Raw genomic sequence first — 14,921 nt, forward strand, 5'->3', positions numbered from 1 at the left:
TTTCATTATTCATCTTTTATTGAATAAAGAACTGAAAACTATTAAAGAAGATAACCGTGATCCCTGGAGTAAGTCACAGGCAATAAAAAATGATCAGATGCCCCATAATAGTAAACAGGTATGCTATCCAAACGTCATCACCTTATTCAGACAGTTCCCCTAGGTGTTGTATATTCCTTTAAACGTATAGAAAACAGAAACAAAGCTTCCACTCTCAATCTGTAGTCTTCTTTATTAAGTGTTACTACGTTCTGTAACAGAAATGTTAGTGCAATTTGTATCTTTTCAAAAATACAATTGTGTCCAGCAGTGACCCGGGATGGCACTTCAATGATACTATACATCACATGTACCATCATTTAATTTAAAGATACAATTAGTGTAATATTTTCATTTATTAACAGTTTTATTTATAAAAGTCAACACAAGTTGGCACAATTGCATGGTGCGTTTAAGAGTACTACCCTTGTAAGGACTACAAAGAATGGAAGAATCTTTCTGTGGCTTTAATTTCTTTCTATTTGATTCGGTGTCTCCTAAAGTGTTTATTCTTATCCAAACACACTTCACTGTAGATATTTAGCACTTCACCCTTTTAAGGCATAGACATTTAAAAAGTTTCACATCATTGAATGTATAATTTATTCAAAGACATAGTCATCAGAAACCTCAAAATATCTCATTGTGTGTTTTCTAAACCCTTGTCAAACATACTGCGATGTTGGGAAATTTTGACATTGATAAATATAGATACAATAATTACCATTTTCTGTAAACGCTTTAGAAAACGTGGAATGACAACCCAGTAGTTTCACTTTAATGCTTTATATACAGACATGGTCTGGCTGAAAATGCCATTGCATTGCATCACCTGACTTCACTCAATGTGGCGTTCAGCAGAATAAGCACTGGTTGTTGCCATGGTATTTCACATGGGGTAAAACTGGGACACCGCTTCCGAGGACTGGATCTCCACCTGGGCCATTTTGAACTGGGTGCACTGTAACCACTTGCGCAGCACTGAAGGGATGGCGCTGGTCTGAGCGCAGCCCTGTAGACCCTGCAGGTACTGATGGTTCACGTTGTTCTGTATTGCTTGAAGACGCAATTGCAGCCCAGCTGATAAATGCTGTGAACACATGCAAGGTTATAAGAACACACACAAGGTTATAAACTCTTTAATGTTAGCAAAGCTCAGTATTAAGCCATAACCCTTACCTTCAAATTTGACTGAATCATAGGTAACCACATGGGTATGAGCTGTTAAAGGAAAAGAGAAATGCATTGAGAGCTCTTTATTAACATTTTACCACATTTACAAAATGAATACAATCTTATAATGATAAATCCATAGCAAATTCATATCTTCATATACAGTGAGCTATTTTCCTAAGTTTTTATTCACTGTTTACATTGCTTTTTTGTTTGTTTTTTTTCAACACAAATACACCCACCTTTACAAAAATGGTTGAGTTGCATTCCTGAAGAGCCTCCATTAAGCTGATCACATGCAAACACACCATTTCAACCATCTGTGGGTTGGAAAAGAGAAAACCAGAAGGTCACGTGAAATGCAAGCTGGAAATCAGTTCTGATGGCTCTCATTCAAAAAAGGCCAAGGACTGAACTGCTCACAGAGCTAGAGGAGCTGTGTGTGTGCAGTTGCTCCCCTGTATACTGTACCTTCTCAAGAGGAAAAAAGGTCTATGTGGCTGTCCATTTTAACCTCTTGTTTAGTGGAATTGCAGACCGATTGCATCTTTTTCTAGTATGTTACAGGAATCTATATGATGAGCACCCACAAGTGCTCTAGTTATACTTTGAGGGAAGCTCAGTATAGCTTGGTAGGTTACTTGGTGCCAATATAATGTAATATGGGATAGGGGGGACGACTCACCCAGACACACCTGATAATAAGGGAGTGGAAACAAATTTAATTTTTGCAGTTCTTTCCAGTACATCGTGGCAGGCTGTGTCCGACCTGTTTTCTAAATTGCATTTATAGCAGCGTTATCGGATTGGGAAGATGATTTAATCAAAAAAACATTCTCTCTTTTTTCCTGGACAACACAAACCAGGTTTTTTTTTTTTTGTTTTTTTTTAAATGAAACTGGTGTACCATGACTTGCGAGTAACTGATATCTTCATTGAGATTCTTAACTACCCCAAGCATTATTTTGCATCAACAGTGATATACAGTACAATGCATCAGTTTGTGCAGTTAATAAACTTTCAGTATTTATCTTGATAAATGAGTAGCCTTGTCTCAAAGTTGAAGCATAGTTGCTGAGAATGAGAGTGTGGTTTCTGCACACGTGCTCCTCCACAGATGGGAGAACAGGGGAGAATACAAACACTGTCCTGATATAAATCACTCAAAATGAATGTGGACTCGGCAGACTGATGCAACGCTTCACCTGTGCTAAGCTGGGCTTCAGCGAGTGGCAGAACGATGTAGGTGGAACATTTCAGCTGTCAGGTTTTGTTTTTTCTTTGCATAAATCAATGCAGTGATGGTAGAAGAAAGTGTTATAGTTTATTCACATGGCTGTGTTTTAATGGGAGCAATGCTCTCAGCTATCACCTATACATTGTGTGCTGTTGGGCTCTGTAGCTTTAATGAGGGTCTTACCACTTTATTATGTGCCATGAGTTGAAGAATGCTGGGAGTGACTCTGCTCCAGAACTCCAGGCCCGTGAGGATTGCAGTGGATGCAAACTCATTCTGGTTCTGCATTGTGGGGGTTGCAGCTGCCTGCTCACAGTAGATTGTCCAGAGCTGGGCAAACATAAATGCATGGAACAGGGAGCACATGTGCAAAACTGATGTCTGCAAAAAAAACAAAAGAAAAGAACATTTACAGAATTCTCTTTAAAAAATCAGATTTTATTTATTTTGATTTTTTCCAACTCATTCCCAGAGGATGGCATTATTATTATTTGCAAGGCCCTCACCTGTATATCATTTAAATATATTTTATTTCCATATCCCAATTAATACCACTTTTATTTAGCAAAATATACAGCGTGATTTCCTATCTCCATTTTTCTGCAATGGTTTGTCCTCCCCCCCCCCCATTATAATATTTATCCCAGCATCATTCACTGATAAAGAACGTTAAATTGTGCTCAATTAAAACTTCATTGAGGTCAATTTAACTGTCTAAATACAATAACTGAACAGGTCCTTGTTACAGTACACCATTGCATATTAATGTGTTTTTGTGTGAAAGAAGGAAACTATATGAAGTCTAGGAAGAGAAATTTTTTGGCTAATCCCTCCATTTGTGTTGTTTGCCTAATAAATACCAAGTTGTTTCAAACCAGCAAACCAGGGCTGAAAGTTTGACATCCTACACATTATTAGCTTATCCACTAGGCCAGCTTCTAGTATTGCTACTGTGCTTGCTATTTTATATATTTCCTATGCATTTAGACACCAAGACACGGTCTTTAGGGGTCAGTTAATATAACAGATGAAAAGTGGTGATGGAATCCAGCAGGGTAATTGATACATTTGATAGAAAAAATGAAAACTGTGAAAATTGTTATTTCTATGAGATTATCTGGGCTGTTTGAAAATATTTGGAGTTCTATGAATCTGCATGATGCTATTTTATTAAAATTCTCCTTTGCTCAAACAGATGTGACCTTATTAAATGCTAAATATCCATGAACGCAGAAATAAATGATGAATAAGAACACATGGCAGGGGATAAAAAATGCTTTACAAGCTTACTGTGCCTGTGCTTTACTACACGTTGCTGTGCTTTACCGTGGTATCACACAGCAAACCTTTATAAAAGCATAACCGTCCAGACAGCTTATCTGTCATTATTAATGCTATTAACTTTAAGGATGCATTAAATACCACTGAGGCATAAATCATGGTTATTCCACTGTGGGACACTCCACCGCTAAACACAAAAACTATACGCACAGGATCAGATAAATAAAACTGACAGAAAATGTGTGGAAAAAATAAAGAATGAGATTGGAAAGAAAATGATTCAAACAATAAAAAAGGTTCCTCTGAGGGAGTGTATTCATAACTATTTTAAGACAGCCCATTAACACCTGTAATCTTCTTAGTCCTAAATAATAGGTAGAGATGCAAAATCCTTGATATGCTAATCAAATGCAGATAATCTACTCACATGGAATGCAGATTTAGCAGATGTCCATAATATACTGTATAATTTTATTTTTACTCCAAGGGTTGGTATCAACACCATACATTTTAAAAACCCTCCTCTTGTAACCTGACAGACCAGTGCATTCCACGAGGAAAATAAGGTTTATTGCCAGTAGTAACAGTATTGAAAAAATATTGGATTTTGTTCTATATTGTTTAAGCAGCTCTTTTTTTTTTAAATGATTTAATTTGATTCACCTTTGAACAAGATGGAGTGATGATCTATTTATTACTCTTGTTAATGTAATGAATCTTTTTAAAATTGTGGCCACCTGTCTAGTTTAATTAGATGATTAACCTAAGTTCCTGCAAAGATAAAGGAAGTGAATCTGGTTGTATAACACCAGGATTAAATAACAGGGTTAGCTAATCCTTGTGAAGAAAGAGATACACAGAAAAGTAACAATTACCTTTGACTGTTCTGGAAACCCAATCAAGATGACAATCAGGTGATCACTAATGTGTGAGCCAGCGTCGAGTGGAATGGGCATACAGGAAGTAGACCCTTGATTCAATGCACTGTGGGTAAGAGATCCGAGCAACAGCCAAGACAGCAGGCGAATATGGGAGACGCACTCAATAAACTCTTTGGGTCTGAAAAAAAGTTAAGATAATTTTTATTTTTTAAGACAAAAGTATAAGAAATTGATTTTTGACGTGAACTCTTAGGTCAAACATTTCAACATTGAAAAAGCTTAATTGTCATGCCAAATATGATTTGTGTTTGGTTGTTGTTACCCTTGTTGCATGGCAGACGGAGGGTGGTAGAGCCAAGGCAGGTAGCGAATCACAGCCTTGTTGTCACGGTGATTACCTTTGCTGATTTCCATTGCGGCTATTTGTGCAAGACCTACTTTCAGGTTCCCGCCAAAAGTGTCTTCATGCAAGGGCTGACAGCAGGTCTTCATGTGACTCTAAAATGCAACAGGGATGGCAAATATGGATCTCCAAACACAGAACTGTGTGATAAGTGCATGTTTAAAATATTAATCAATGCAGAGTAACTACATATAGTTAATGGACCTGTCCATTGTACAGTACTTCCAGTTCATTACAGTATTTCCAAACTTACAGGTAAATCCTATCTAACAACAAAATCCTTGCAAGCCTTTTTTTTCGTCAACACATTAATAAGTGATTATTTCAAATTAGTGTATACTTACTTTTAACTTTGTCAATGTATGCATGTCAGCTATGAAGTCCAGTAATTCATTAATATATTGCCTCATGCACTCCATTGCAGCTGTGATACACTGGAAGAAAATCAAAATGACATGTAACTGTTACATGATGGTATTTCACAATGTTTCTTCTTAAAACAGATTTAATCCCAGGAGGAGGTCACTAAATGATGTACTTTTAGTCCCAGTTTTAGCAAGTAAAACACAAGACCACAGTTTGCTATTGTCAGCAGACTGCACTTTAAAGTTCAGTCGTGGAATGCTTATTTTTGGCTGCTAAGTACTCTGGATCAATCCTACCTACCAATATCCTTTTCATCATCAAGTATATGTAATTAATGCCACTTTGGTTAATGTAATTAATGCCATGCCAGGGGTTGGTTAGTGTGGGATTGTGGGCTCAATAGACCTCACAGATAATTTAATTAAATATGATTTAAGTATTGTTTGTGTAAAGTATTTTCAAATATTCTTAATCTATTAATCTATTAACCCACTAGTAATAAGATGTTTATAATTGACGCTGTGTTTGGGTGGGGAGTAGTTGCAGAGTTACGGTGTTTAACGCCTCTCTAGTAAACAGACAGTCCACTTGTAGAAATGTGTAAATTCTTTTTTTGCTGATCAGAAGAATTGGATCTTATGAAAAACAACATTCAGAAGATTATAAAATCCCAAACCAAACAGTAATTACAATATGAGGTTGTAATTCCTAAACCCCCTTCTCAAGAATGCACTAGCTACAAATTAGAAAAAATAGAAACTTCTAAAAAAGCTTTATGAAATAGTCAATACTCACACCAGGTATAGATGCAATCATGTTCTTCTGCAGGATTGTCGACTCAGCTAGTCGTGTTCCAGCATCAGCACAGACAAACTAATGAGAACATTAAAGATATAGATATTTTTTCTCTCTCTCCCCCTGGAGAGTACTTAGATATACAATATTGCATTTTTTTTTTTTTTTTAATTATTATGATTAATGATCTTCCTGAAACCGCATTTTCTTGCCATCATGTGCCCTTTTTAATGTGATTTTACTACATAATGGGCATTAGCTAATTGCTACTATTTTATGTACCTGTACTAAATAAAGACTTGACATATTTTGTAAGCAGTATTTATATAAGCAGTAAGGGATATTTTTTTAGGATTTAGCCCTGTGTTTTAACCCTAATGTCCCTTGCTTGTCCCTTGTTTGGGAAACCGTACCTGCACCAGCAGCAGCAAGTTAGTGTCAGGAAGAGGTGATTTAAATTTTAAAGCCTGCAACAACTCCAAAACAACACTGCGAGACAGATAGAATTTATCCCGCTCCTGTAAAGAAAGAAAAAACATCACAATCACGTGAAACCCAATTCTACATTTTTAGTGTGTTACAACCTTAAATATTCATTTTCACATATCAAAATGGAAATGAAACCAGACACAACAGAGGATGACCCCTCCCCCTTCCACTGGTTAGTTAGAATGCTTAGTTAGTTTAATTGTGTCTTTTTTTTTCTTTTGGGTTGGGGGTGTAGGTAACTGCCAGTTTAATTCAGTGCCTTTCTGTTTTAGCTTGCCAGTTGGTGCTTTTTTTGGATTGGTGAAGACTGGTGAAAAATGACAGCAACAAGAGTTGCATAACAAACTGAACATTTGACATCTCAATTTCATAATTTCTGTATGAATTTACTTTCCACAGTGGCAACGGCCGCTGCCAGGCATTGTGATTACGTGCAGTATCTTTCACTTCATCCCTGTTAACTCAATGTCAATACCAAATCAATTGCCCTTTTGAAGCAAACAGAATTGAACAATAAAAATGCACCCTCATTTCTTTGGCTAGTCCATGGAATATTCCTCCTAGGTTTAAAAGCATATCTTTCGTGCATAGGCACACTGTTTAACTTTCCCATTATATTTTTCAGTTGTTTGACCATATAAAGTTTGGAATTTGGAAGGAACTTGGAAGGATTCTGCATATCCACAATTAAAGTAAAAAAAAACGAAAAGCAGCAAAATACTTAACACACAGATAAAGGAGGCAGAGATAATGCTGAAAATGCTAATAAGAGGTAAGAAACAGGATTTTAAGCTAAGACATAAAACCTGATCTCCTATAAAAAAAGAATTTAGCAATGCAATCTGGTGGCAGTGTAGACTCTGGCTTCAGTATGACACACAGTTCTATAAACCATTCCATTCCACGGCTATGCTCTCTTCATATCTAGGCTATGTATCTTCTGTAGGCACTTCACAATATGTAAATCAATATGCACTGATTAGGTACTTCATCAAGGAGATGGCGCAGCCTGCCTCAGAGACCTTCCCCTGGCACAGAAATATTTCTAGATGAAAAATTATTACCTTGTTGAAGCCTCGATAGCACAATCCACAGAGCTCCGCAAGGTAGGGGAGGCTGAAAACCGCGTGCTGAATCACAAAACCCAGTAATTTGGAAAAGGGTTCCAGCAGGCTCTAAAAATGAAACACGACTCCAAAATCAATATCTCGCAACCTTTCAAACCAAAAATAAATAGCATTTTAAATAAAATAAAACTATTAAACTTACAAAACAATTAACACACTCAAAGCAGGGTCAACGTTACTAGTTATGTAACATGAAGAGTTCAGTGCAAATTCCATTATGATGTAAACATCTTGATAAATCTGGCATTCAGTGTTTATATATTATTTGAGCCATTGGGCTGATGGAATCTGTTTGCCTACTAATGATAGTTCAGTGCTCAGGATACAAGGGACAAGTCAAGAGGCAGCATACAGCACTGCACAGTAACAGCAAATGTGTTCCTGAAAAACCATTCTCACTAACTCCATCCACATACTTGGAATAAACATGAGGACAAATGATAATACATCAGGAGTTACTTCAGGAAATAGGAAACATGTACCTGCTCTCAGATCCTCCATGCATACAGTATACAGACATAGTGTTTAACCTCCCCATTATATATGCCCTTGGATGCTTAATAAAGAGGGCCCATGTTCTTTTGCTGACTACATTGACAATAACTTACCCTTGCTGCATTTGTGGTAGGAATCTTCAGCAGGCAGATAATAATTCTTAAACTTGAGTCTAAGCAGCACTGTCAAAAGAAGAAATGAAAAGACAAGTTTGTTTTCCAATGTGTTCTGCTCTGTTTAGTAAATAAAAAGACAGAGAGAAAAAGCATAACCTTTTAGTTGACTTCTCATGCATGACATATGTTTCATATTCAAAGCTGCTCTTCAGTATTAAATGTTGGCCCACAATCCTATAATGTTGTTATGTATGATATAAATAAGTAACGATTTTCAGCAGCAGGATCAGGCCAATTACAAGGTGGTGGGTAAATTAACTAAACAATAAGTAGATATGGTTATGATGGATGTATTTATTTGAAAACCAAGACATCTGCTTTAATGTCTAGGGTCTCCTGTTTTAAATACACCAGCATTCTCCATCACAGTAGCTTCTTGTATCTGCCAGTAGTTCTCTTACTTTTTTTTATTTCAAGGAAGCCCATCATCATGTTTCATTACAATATAAACAAAAGGAATCTGGTAATAAACACGAAAGGTTAAGGAAACCAATAAAAGCATTTTAAAAAGCTTGAAATATGTTGTTAGGGCTGTTAATCTGCCCCTCGTACCTTCAGTGGTAAGATGGAGGGCAGTTTTGTTAAAAAGGTCTGGAACTGGTTACAGATGGTCGTCCACAGACTGCTGGGAGAGTCCATGGGTAGCGCTTCCATGAAGGTGGCAATGTTCTCCAGACAGTGAAGCATGGGGCCCCCTGCTGGCAAACTCTTCTTATTGTTTAAACCCTGCAAATCAGGGAAGGACAGTGTATCATCATTGAAAATACTGCATGTGCCAATGCTTTTGTAAACTAAAGTCTAACTGCAATCTTCAGTTGTGTGTCTCAATTTTAAGTCTTGTTTTTTAGAAGGTTGCAATAATCCCAGTGATGGCAGTTAACTGACTTCATAACATAATACGTGGACGTGCTTATCCTATTAGCTTTCCAGCTTGTCATCTGGAAGTTCTGTGCAGATAGAAAAGCAAGATCCAGGGCCTCTGACCATTGTGCACTTTTTAAAGGAGATCCTTTTCTAAAATATTATTTCTTAGCAGACGCCCTTATCCAGGGCGACTTACAAGATATCACATTATTTTTACATACAATTACCCATTCATGTTTTTACTGGAACAATCTAGGTAAAGTACCTTGCTCAAGGGTACAACAGCAGTATCCCCCACTGGGGATTGAACCCATGACCCTCCGGTCAAGAGTCCAGAGCCCTAACCACTACTCCACACTGCTGCCCTTCTAAATGGCTTCAGTTCATTTTACAGTACAAAGACACCATCTGCTGGACTAAACCAGCAATACACTCTCTAGTTGGAAGCATGGTATATTAATAACAATTACACAGTGACCTGTTTTATACCACAACATTCTCCTACCCTGTTGTCTACAGAAAATGTATATTTTGCATAAGGCAACTAGATATGAACAAAATCTACCTTTTTTGTTTAGCAACCAGCTGGCTATTGCATCCTGGCTATATTTTTGGTTATATTTGGTTGCAAGGCTCTGTTTAATAATGTATCTATCATTGAGAAATATATATTTTCAAGACAACTGAAAATAATAACAAACTATTGACATAAACTGTATCCATTGTTAATAAATACCTGTAATTTGTATTTTTTCTTATTATATATTTTTTAGAGATGCTTATTACTAGACTGTAGTCAGTACAGGTTATTGCTCTTTAGCATGATCAACAGTCTAACTTACCTCTAGTAGCATACTGAGTGCAGCGACCGAGCTCAGCTCATTAAAATCCATAAGGGAAGAAGCCAGAGTTCTTAAAAAACTCCCGTCTGTAGGAGAAAAAATTGTTCTTTGTTTTAATGACATACCAGCACAAGGAATCAATTAATGTTTTAAAAGCTTAGTTTCTTCATTACCTTTGATGTTGCTTTGGAAGAGCTGAGGGAGAATGCCATTAGGGGCCAGCTGGTGGAAAACACAGCGGAGAAACTGTTTTGCTACCCCAGCAGCGTTGCCAGGAATCATCATGCTAGGGAAAAAAGAGGATTTAATACATGGATTTTTGACAAAGTTATCTGTCCAGAATCAATTGACAATAATAAAATGTCAATTTGTGCAGATCGCGTGAGTTGCACCGGTTTTAAAGAATCGATGTGCTGCACTGGAAATGATTTCTGATGTAGGAATATATCCTGGAGGATTTGCATTGTAAGAGGGTTTAATACGGTGGAAACAAAATGTCCTTACCTCTCTGCTTGACCAGAGAAATTGGTGCTGGATGCCAATCTGCAGAAATTAAAAAGAAAACAAATTTTAAGCATTTTAATATTAAGTGCCTCAGTCCATTCCACTTCCCCTTCCCGCTTTCATGCATCTCTATCTGCATTTAAGCCTGTAAGTGTACAGAAAGATTTACCAGAAACATCTCTCTCACTCACCTTAAAGCAACAATGCTACTACTACTACAACTACTACTACTACTACTAATAATAATAATAATAATAATAATAATAAAAATAATAATAATAATAATAATAATAATAATAATAATAATAACAAAGGGAAAATGTAACTGAATAGAAAGGAATAAGGGGGGGGGGGGGGGTCTTCATGTGAACCAATCATGAGTCTCCTTCAGGGACATTTGCCATTTATTTATTAAGAAAGGGTGACATAGTGGTCCTTATCTTTCCCCAATGCAGTTGCAGTCTGTGATGCAGATGTTCTGACTATCACGCCTCTTTCAGACTCTGACTGCTCTAGTCTATACATACTGTACTGAGCCATTTTTAAAACAGTTACTTCTATACTGTCTAGGATCCGGAGCTTGACTTCCCCTGCATCTCTCACTGTACTCTACCTTCCCACAGACTGCATGATGTCAAGGAGCAGGGGAGCTGCCAGGTCTGGGCTCAAATGAATGAACATTGAGAGCACCACTACAGCCAGGCCCAGGCTTTCTTCATCGTACTCCTCCAGAACCGCTCCACAGTCGTGACACCTGGGGGCAGCAAAGAAAGAAGAATGAGGCCTTAGAAACCAAATGTTCACTCATAGTTAGGATCTGTTTCCATTTGCATACCTGCCAACTCTAAGACTGTTAAAACCCCTCTATTCAGCCGGTTCTACAGTATTTCTAGTGCAGTGGTCGTTGTTGGTATTAGGATTATTTCTTTCCCAAAAAAGTACCTGACTTACAATTAGTTAAGTGTCGCATGCATGGATCGACATTATAATATAATCCGCTCATAAAATAATCTTTCTTAGAACAACCTTAATTCCAACCTTTATTTACAACCTGCATTCATTTTCATTGATTTTGCTGATTTCTAATTGTACATTTTTAAGAGCAGTATAATGTTTTGGGTGGGTGGAAGGGTGTGTCCTTGTCATTATTAAAATTGTTGCAGGCATGAATGTGCTTGTGCATAAGGGTCTTACTCTCAGAGTATAACACATTCATAGAGGAGGGGACAATTTGTGTGCTTAGGTACAGTAATTACAAATATGAATGTTTAGTGTGTTTGCCGCTCTGTTTTAATATTTTTTTTCAATGTTGATTGGCTCCAGGCTCCAATAATTCTTTAGTGCAGAAAATCCAGTTTGAATTCATTTTCCATTTTGATGGGTCAAGACCGAAAACTTACTGTAGCTCTCCTGTGACAGCAATCCTTTCTACAGACCTAAATGCATCTAATATCTTTACCAAAAACATATTGACACACCTGTCTGTCATTGTTGTTGGTTGGTCATCAGTAAACTCTTCAGGTGCCGGCACAAACATGCTGACAGTACTGGGAGCTGATAACAGGCTACACTTTGTAGCACCTGCAAAAACAATGGCAACATACAAGTATTAAAACATATGACTGTCAAACAAAATACAAAATTAAATTGTGGTTAAACACGAGGTTTACATGACAGTACACTGTGTCTTTCTTTTTAGCGAATATTTTAGCAAATGGGGGTGGTTTACAGTTCACTAGCATTGCAAAGACTGTGTATGTCTGTCTGCATTTTGCCTGTGGGAAGGCTATTAAACTTTCATATCCTGACAGTTTTTGTTATAATGCGTGTTGCAAATGTCACAGAAGAAATTGAAATGTCAGTCCAGCAAACTGACAACACTTGAATCTAGAATTACTTGTATCAATGAGTTTACATTAACCTTTTCCTCTCAAACTGACAGGTGATGTCCAAAATGAACACAGCGACACACATTTACTTAAATATGGTTTCCTTATGTAGCAAATCTGTGATAAATGTCATAATGATTTAGCAGTTTCCCATTCTCTTACTATTCATTTACCATAAAGTTTTTTTTTTTACAATGGTTTACCATATTTATCTGTGATTTTACATGCTTGCCTGTGCTTTACTATGGTTCCTCTATGCTCAGCTAGGCTTTGCTTTGATTCTGTCATTGTATATCATAGTAAAAGGTCTTGAGATGGAGGGCAGGTTGATAAAGGACTACACACTTATAGAGAAACACAGCCAAAAGAGCAGCTTTATTAACTTTCACTGTTATCTTGCTGTTTGTTTGAAGAGTAACCTCTTAATGGAAAGGGGGTTTTGGGGTGTGGGGGGTTGGGGAGGGGTGCATTACCTTTTTCAGTAGAAGGCAAAAGGCACTAACCTGCTTCCCATGTGCTGATGTTGTGTGGCGCACTAGACTGATGTTCCAACTGTCTCTTCATTAACTGGCTCATTGTCAACGCTCCCAGGGAGCCGCGCTTCATCTGTCTGTATTGTGCTGAACATGGGAAGGAAACGAAATGGATCCTTTTAAGCAGCAAGATTGATTTATTTAGATATTCAGTTTGTTATAAAATGAATTACTTAAGACTTCCAAAGTCACATAAATGTCCACACGTCGCTGCCATTTATTTGATGTGTTTCCCTTTAATTGGTATAGTTGTGAAATAGGGTAGACTCTGTACTAGACAGTGGATTGTTTTAACAAGTTACTGAAACAAAAAAAACATTTCTGTGCTGGCGCTATGAATATGCATCTCAAGGCAATATCCATGGTAATATATCACAATTAATAAGAAATGTAAGCCATATAAATCATACATAACACACAGTTTTAAATATATATCTTGTTTCTAACTACTTGATTTAATGAAGTGATAAAGAAATAAAGACACAATTCTCAAGTGATTGCAGACAAAATTCTACTACACATCTCTTTTAAAATTGAGATAGATCTATTTCAGGAGGAAACAAGTAATGATTTTTTCTTTTTTTTATTCCACTTATATAGAAACAGACATTATTCAACTTATACAAACGTGCTCAAATTTGTTGGTACCCCTCCACAAAAAACGAAGAATGCACAATTTTCTCTGAAATAACTTGAAACTGACAAAAGTAATTGGCATCCACCATTGCTTATTCCATATTTAATAGAAATCAAACTTTGCTTTTGATTTTTTATTCAACATAATATTGTAAATAATAAAACAAATGAAAATGGCATGGACAAAAATGATGGGACCGCTAACCTAATAATTTGTTGCACAACCTTTAGAGGCAATCACTGCAATCAAGCGTTTTCTGTAGCTCTCAATGAGACTTCTGCACCTGTTAACAGGTAGTTTGGCCCACTCTTCCTGAGAAAACTGCTCCAGCTGTTTCAGGTTTGATGGGTGCCTTCTCCAGACTGCAAGTTTCAGCTCTTTCCATAGATGTTCGATAGGATTCAGATCAGGACTCATAAAAGGCCACTTCAGAATAGTCCAATGTTTTGTTCTTATCCATTCTTGGGTGCTTTTAGCTGTGTGTTTTGGGTCATTATCCTGTTGGAGGGCCCATGACCTGCTACTGAGACAGAGTTTTCTGACACTGGGCAGTATGTTTCGCTCCAGAATGCCTTGATAGTCTTGAGATTTCATTGTGCCCTGCACAGATTCAAGGCACCCTGTGCCAAGCGCAGCAAAGCAGCCCCAAAACATAACCGAGCCTCCTCCATGTTTCACTGTAGGTATGGTGATCTTTTCTTTGAAAGCTTCATTTTTTCATCTGTGAACATTGACTCATCTGTCCAAAGGACATTCTCCCAGAAGGATTGTGGCTTGTCAATATGCATTTTAGAAAATTCCAGTCTGGCTTTTTTATGTTTTTCTTTCAAAAGTGGAGTCCTCCTGGGTCTTCTTCCATGGAGCCCACTTTCGCTCAAAAAGCGACGGATGGTGCGATCAGAAACTGACGTACCTTCACCTTGGAGTTCAGCTTGTATCTCTTTGGCAGTTATCCTTGGTTCTTTTTCTACCATTCGCACTATCCTTCTGTTCAATCTGGGGTCGATTTTCAATCTTGCGGCTGCGCCCAGGGAGGTTGGCTACAGTTCCATGGACCTTAAACTTCTTAATAATATTTGCAACTGTTGTCACAGGAACATCAAGCTGCTTGGAGATGGTCTTGTAGCCTTTACCTTTACCATGCTTGTCTATTATTTTCTTTCTGATCTCCTCAGACAACTCTCTCCTTT

General features: G+C 37.4%; 1 protein-coding gene across 4 annotated transcripts in view; it reads right to left on the bottom strand.

Annotated features, from left to right (window-relative positions):
• The window catches only part of LOC117422565 (protein unc-79 homolog), a 52,128-nt gene continuing 37,207 nt past the window's right edge, over positions 1-14,921 (bottom strand). For 3 of the 4 annotated variants that reach the window (XM_058987564.1, XM_058987563.1, XM_058987562.1), the window contains 18 exons: positions 13,065-13,181; positions 12,151-12,253; positions 11,286-11,426; positions 10,673-10,711; positions 10,342-10,454; positions 10,169-10,254; positions 9,015-9,188; positions 8,400-8,468; positions 7,729-7,839; positions 6,589-6,693; positions 6,176-6,253; positions 5,359-5,448; positions 4,934-5,109; positions 4,606-4,789; positions 2,633-2,830; positions 1,455-1,532; positions 1,219-1,260; positions 1-1,129 (listed from right to left, as the gene is read on the bottom strand). In XM_058987564.1, coding sequence (XP_058843547.1) covers positions 929-1,129; positions 1,219-1,260; positions 1,455-1,532; positions 2,633-2,830; positions 4,606-4,789; positions 4,934-5,109; positions 5,359-5,448; positions 6,176-6,253; positions 6,589-6,693; positions 7,729-7,839; positions 8,400-8,468; positions 9,015-9,188; positions 10,169-10,254; positions 10,342-10,454; positions 10,673-10,711; positions 11,286-11,426; positions 12,151-12,253; positions 13,065-13,181 — 2,105 coding nt within the window. In that variant the 3' untranslated portion in view covers positions 1-928. Of the gene's footprint in view, positions 1,130-1,218; positions 1,261-1,454; positions 1,533-2,632; positions 2,831-4,605; positions 4,790-4,933; positions 5,110-5,358; positions 5,449-6,175; positions 6,254-6,588; positions 6,694-7,728; positions 7,840-8,399; positions 8,469-9,014; positions 9,189-10,168; positions 10,255-10,341; positions 10,455-10,672; positions 10,712-11,285; positions 11,427-12,150; positions 12,254-13,064; positions 13,182-14,921 lie in introns of those variants that run through there. The other variant, XR_009307395.1, reaches the window with a different exon arrangement.

The sequence above is a fragment of the Acipenser ruthenus genome, chromosome 15 (assembly GCF_902713425.1).
Source record: "Acipenser ruthenus chromosome 15, fAciRut3.2 maternal haplotype, whole genome shotgun sequence".
Taxonomy (NCBI): domain Eukaryota; kingdom Metazoa; phylum Chordata; class Actinopteri; order Acipenseriformes; family Acipenseridae; genus Acipenser; species Acipenser ruthenus.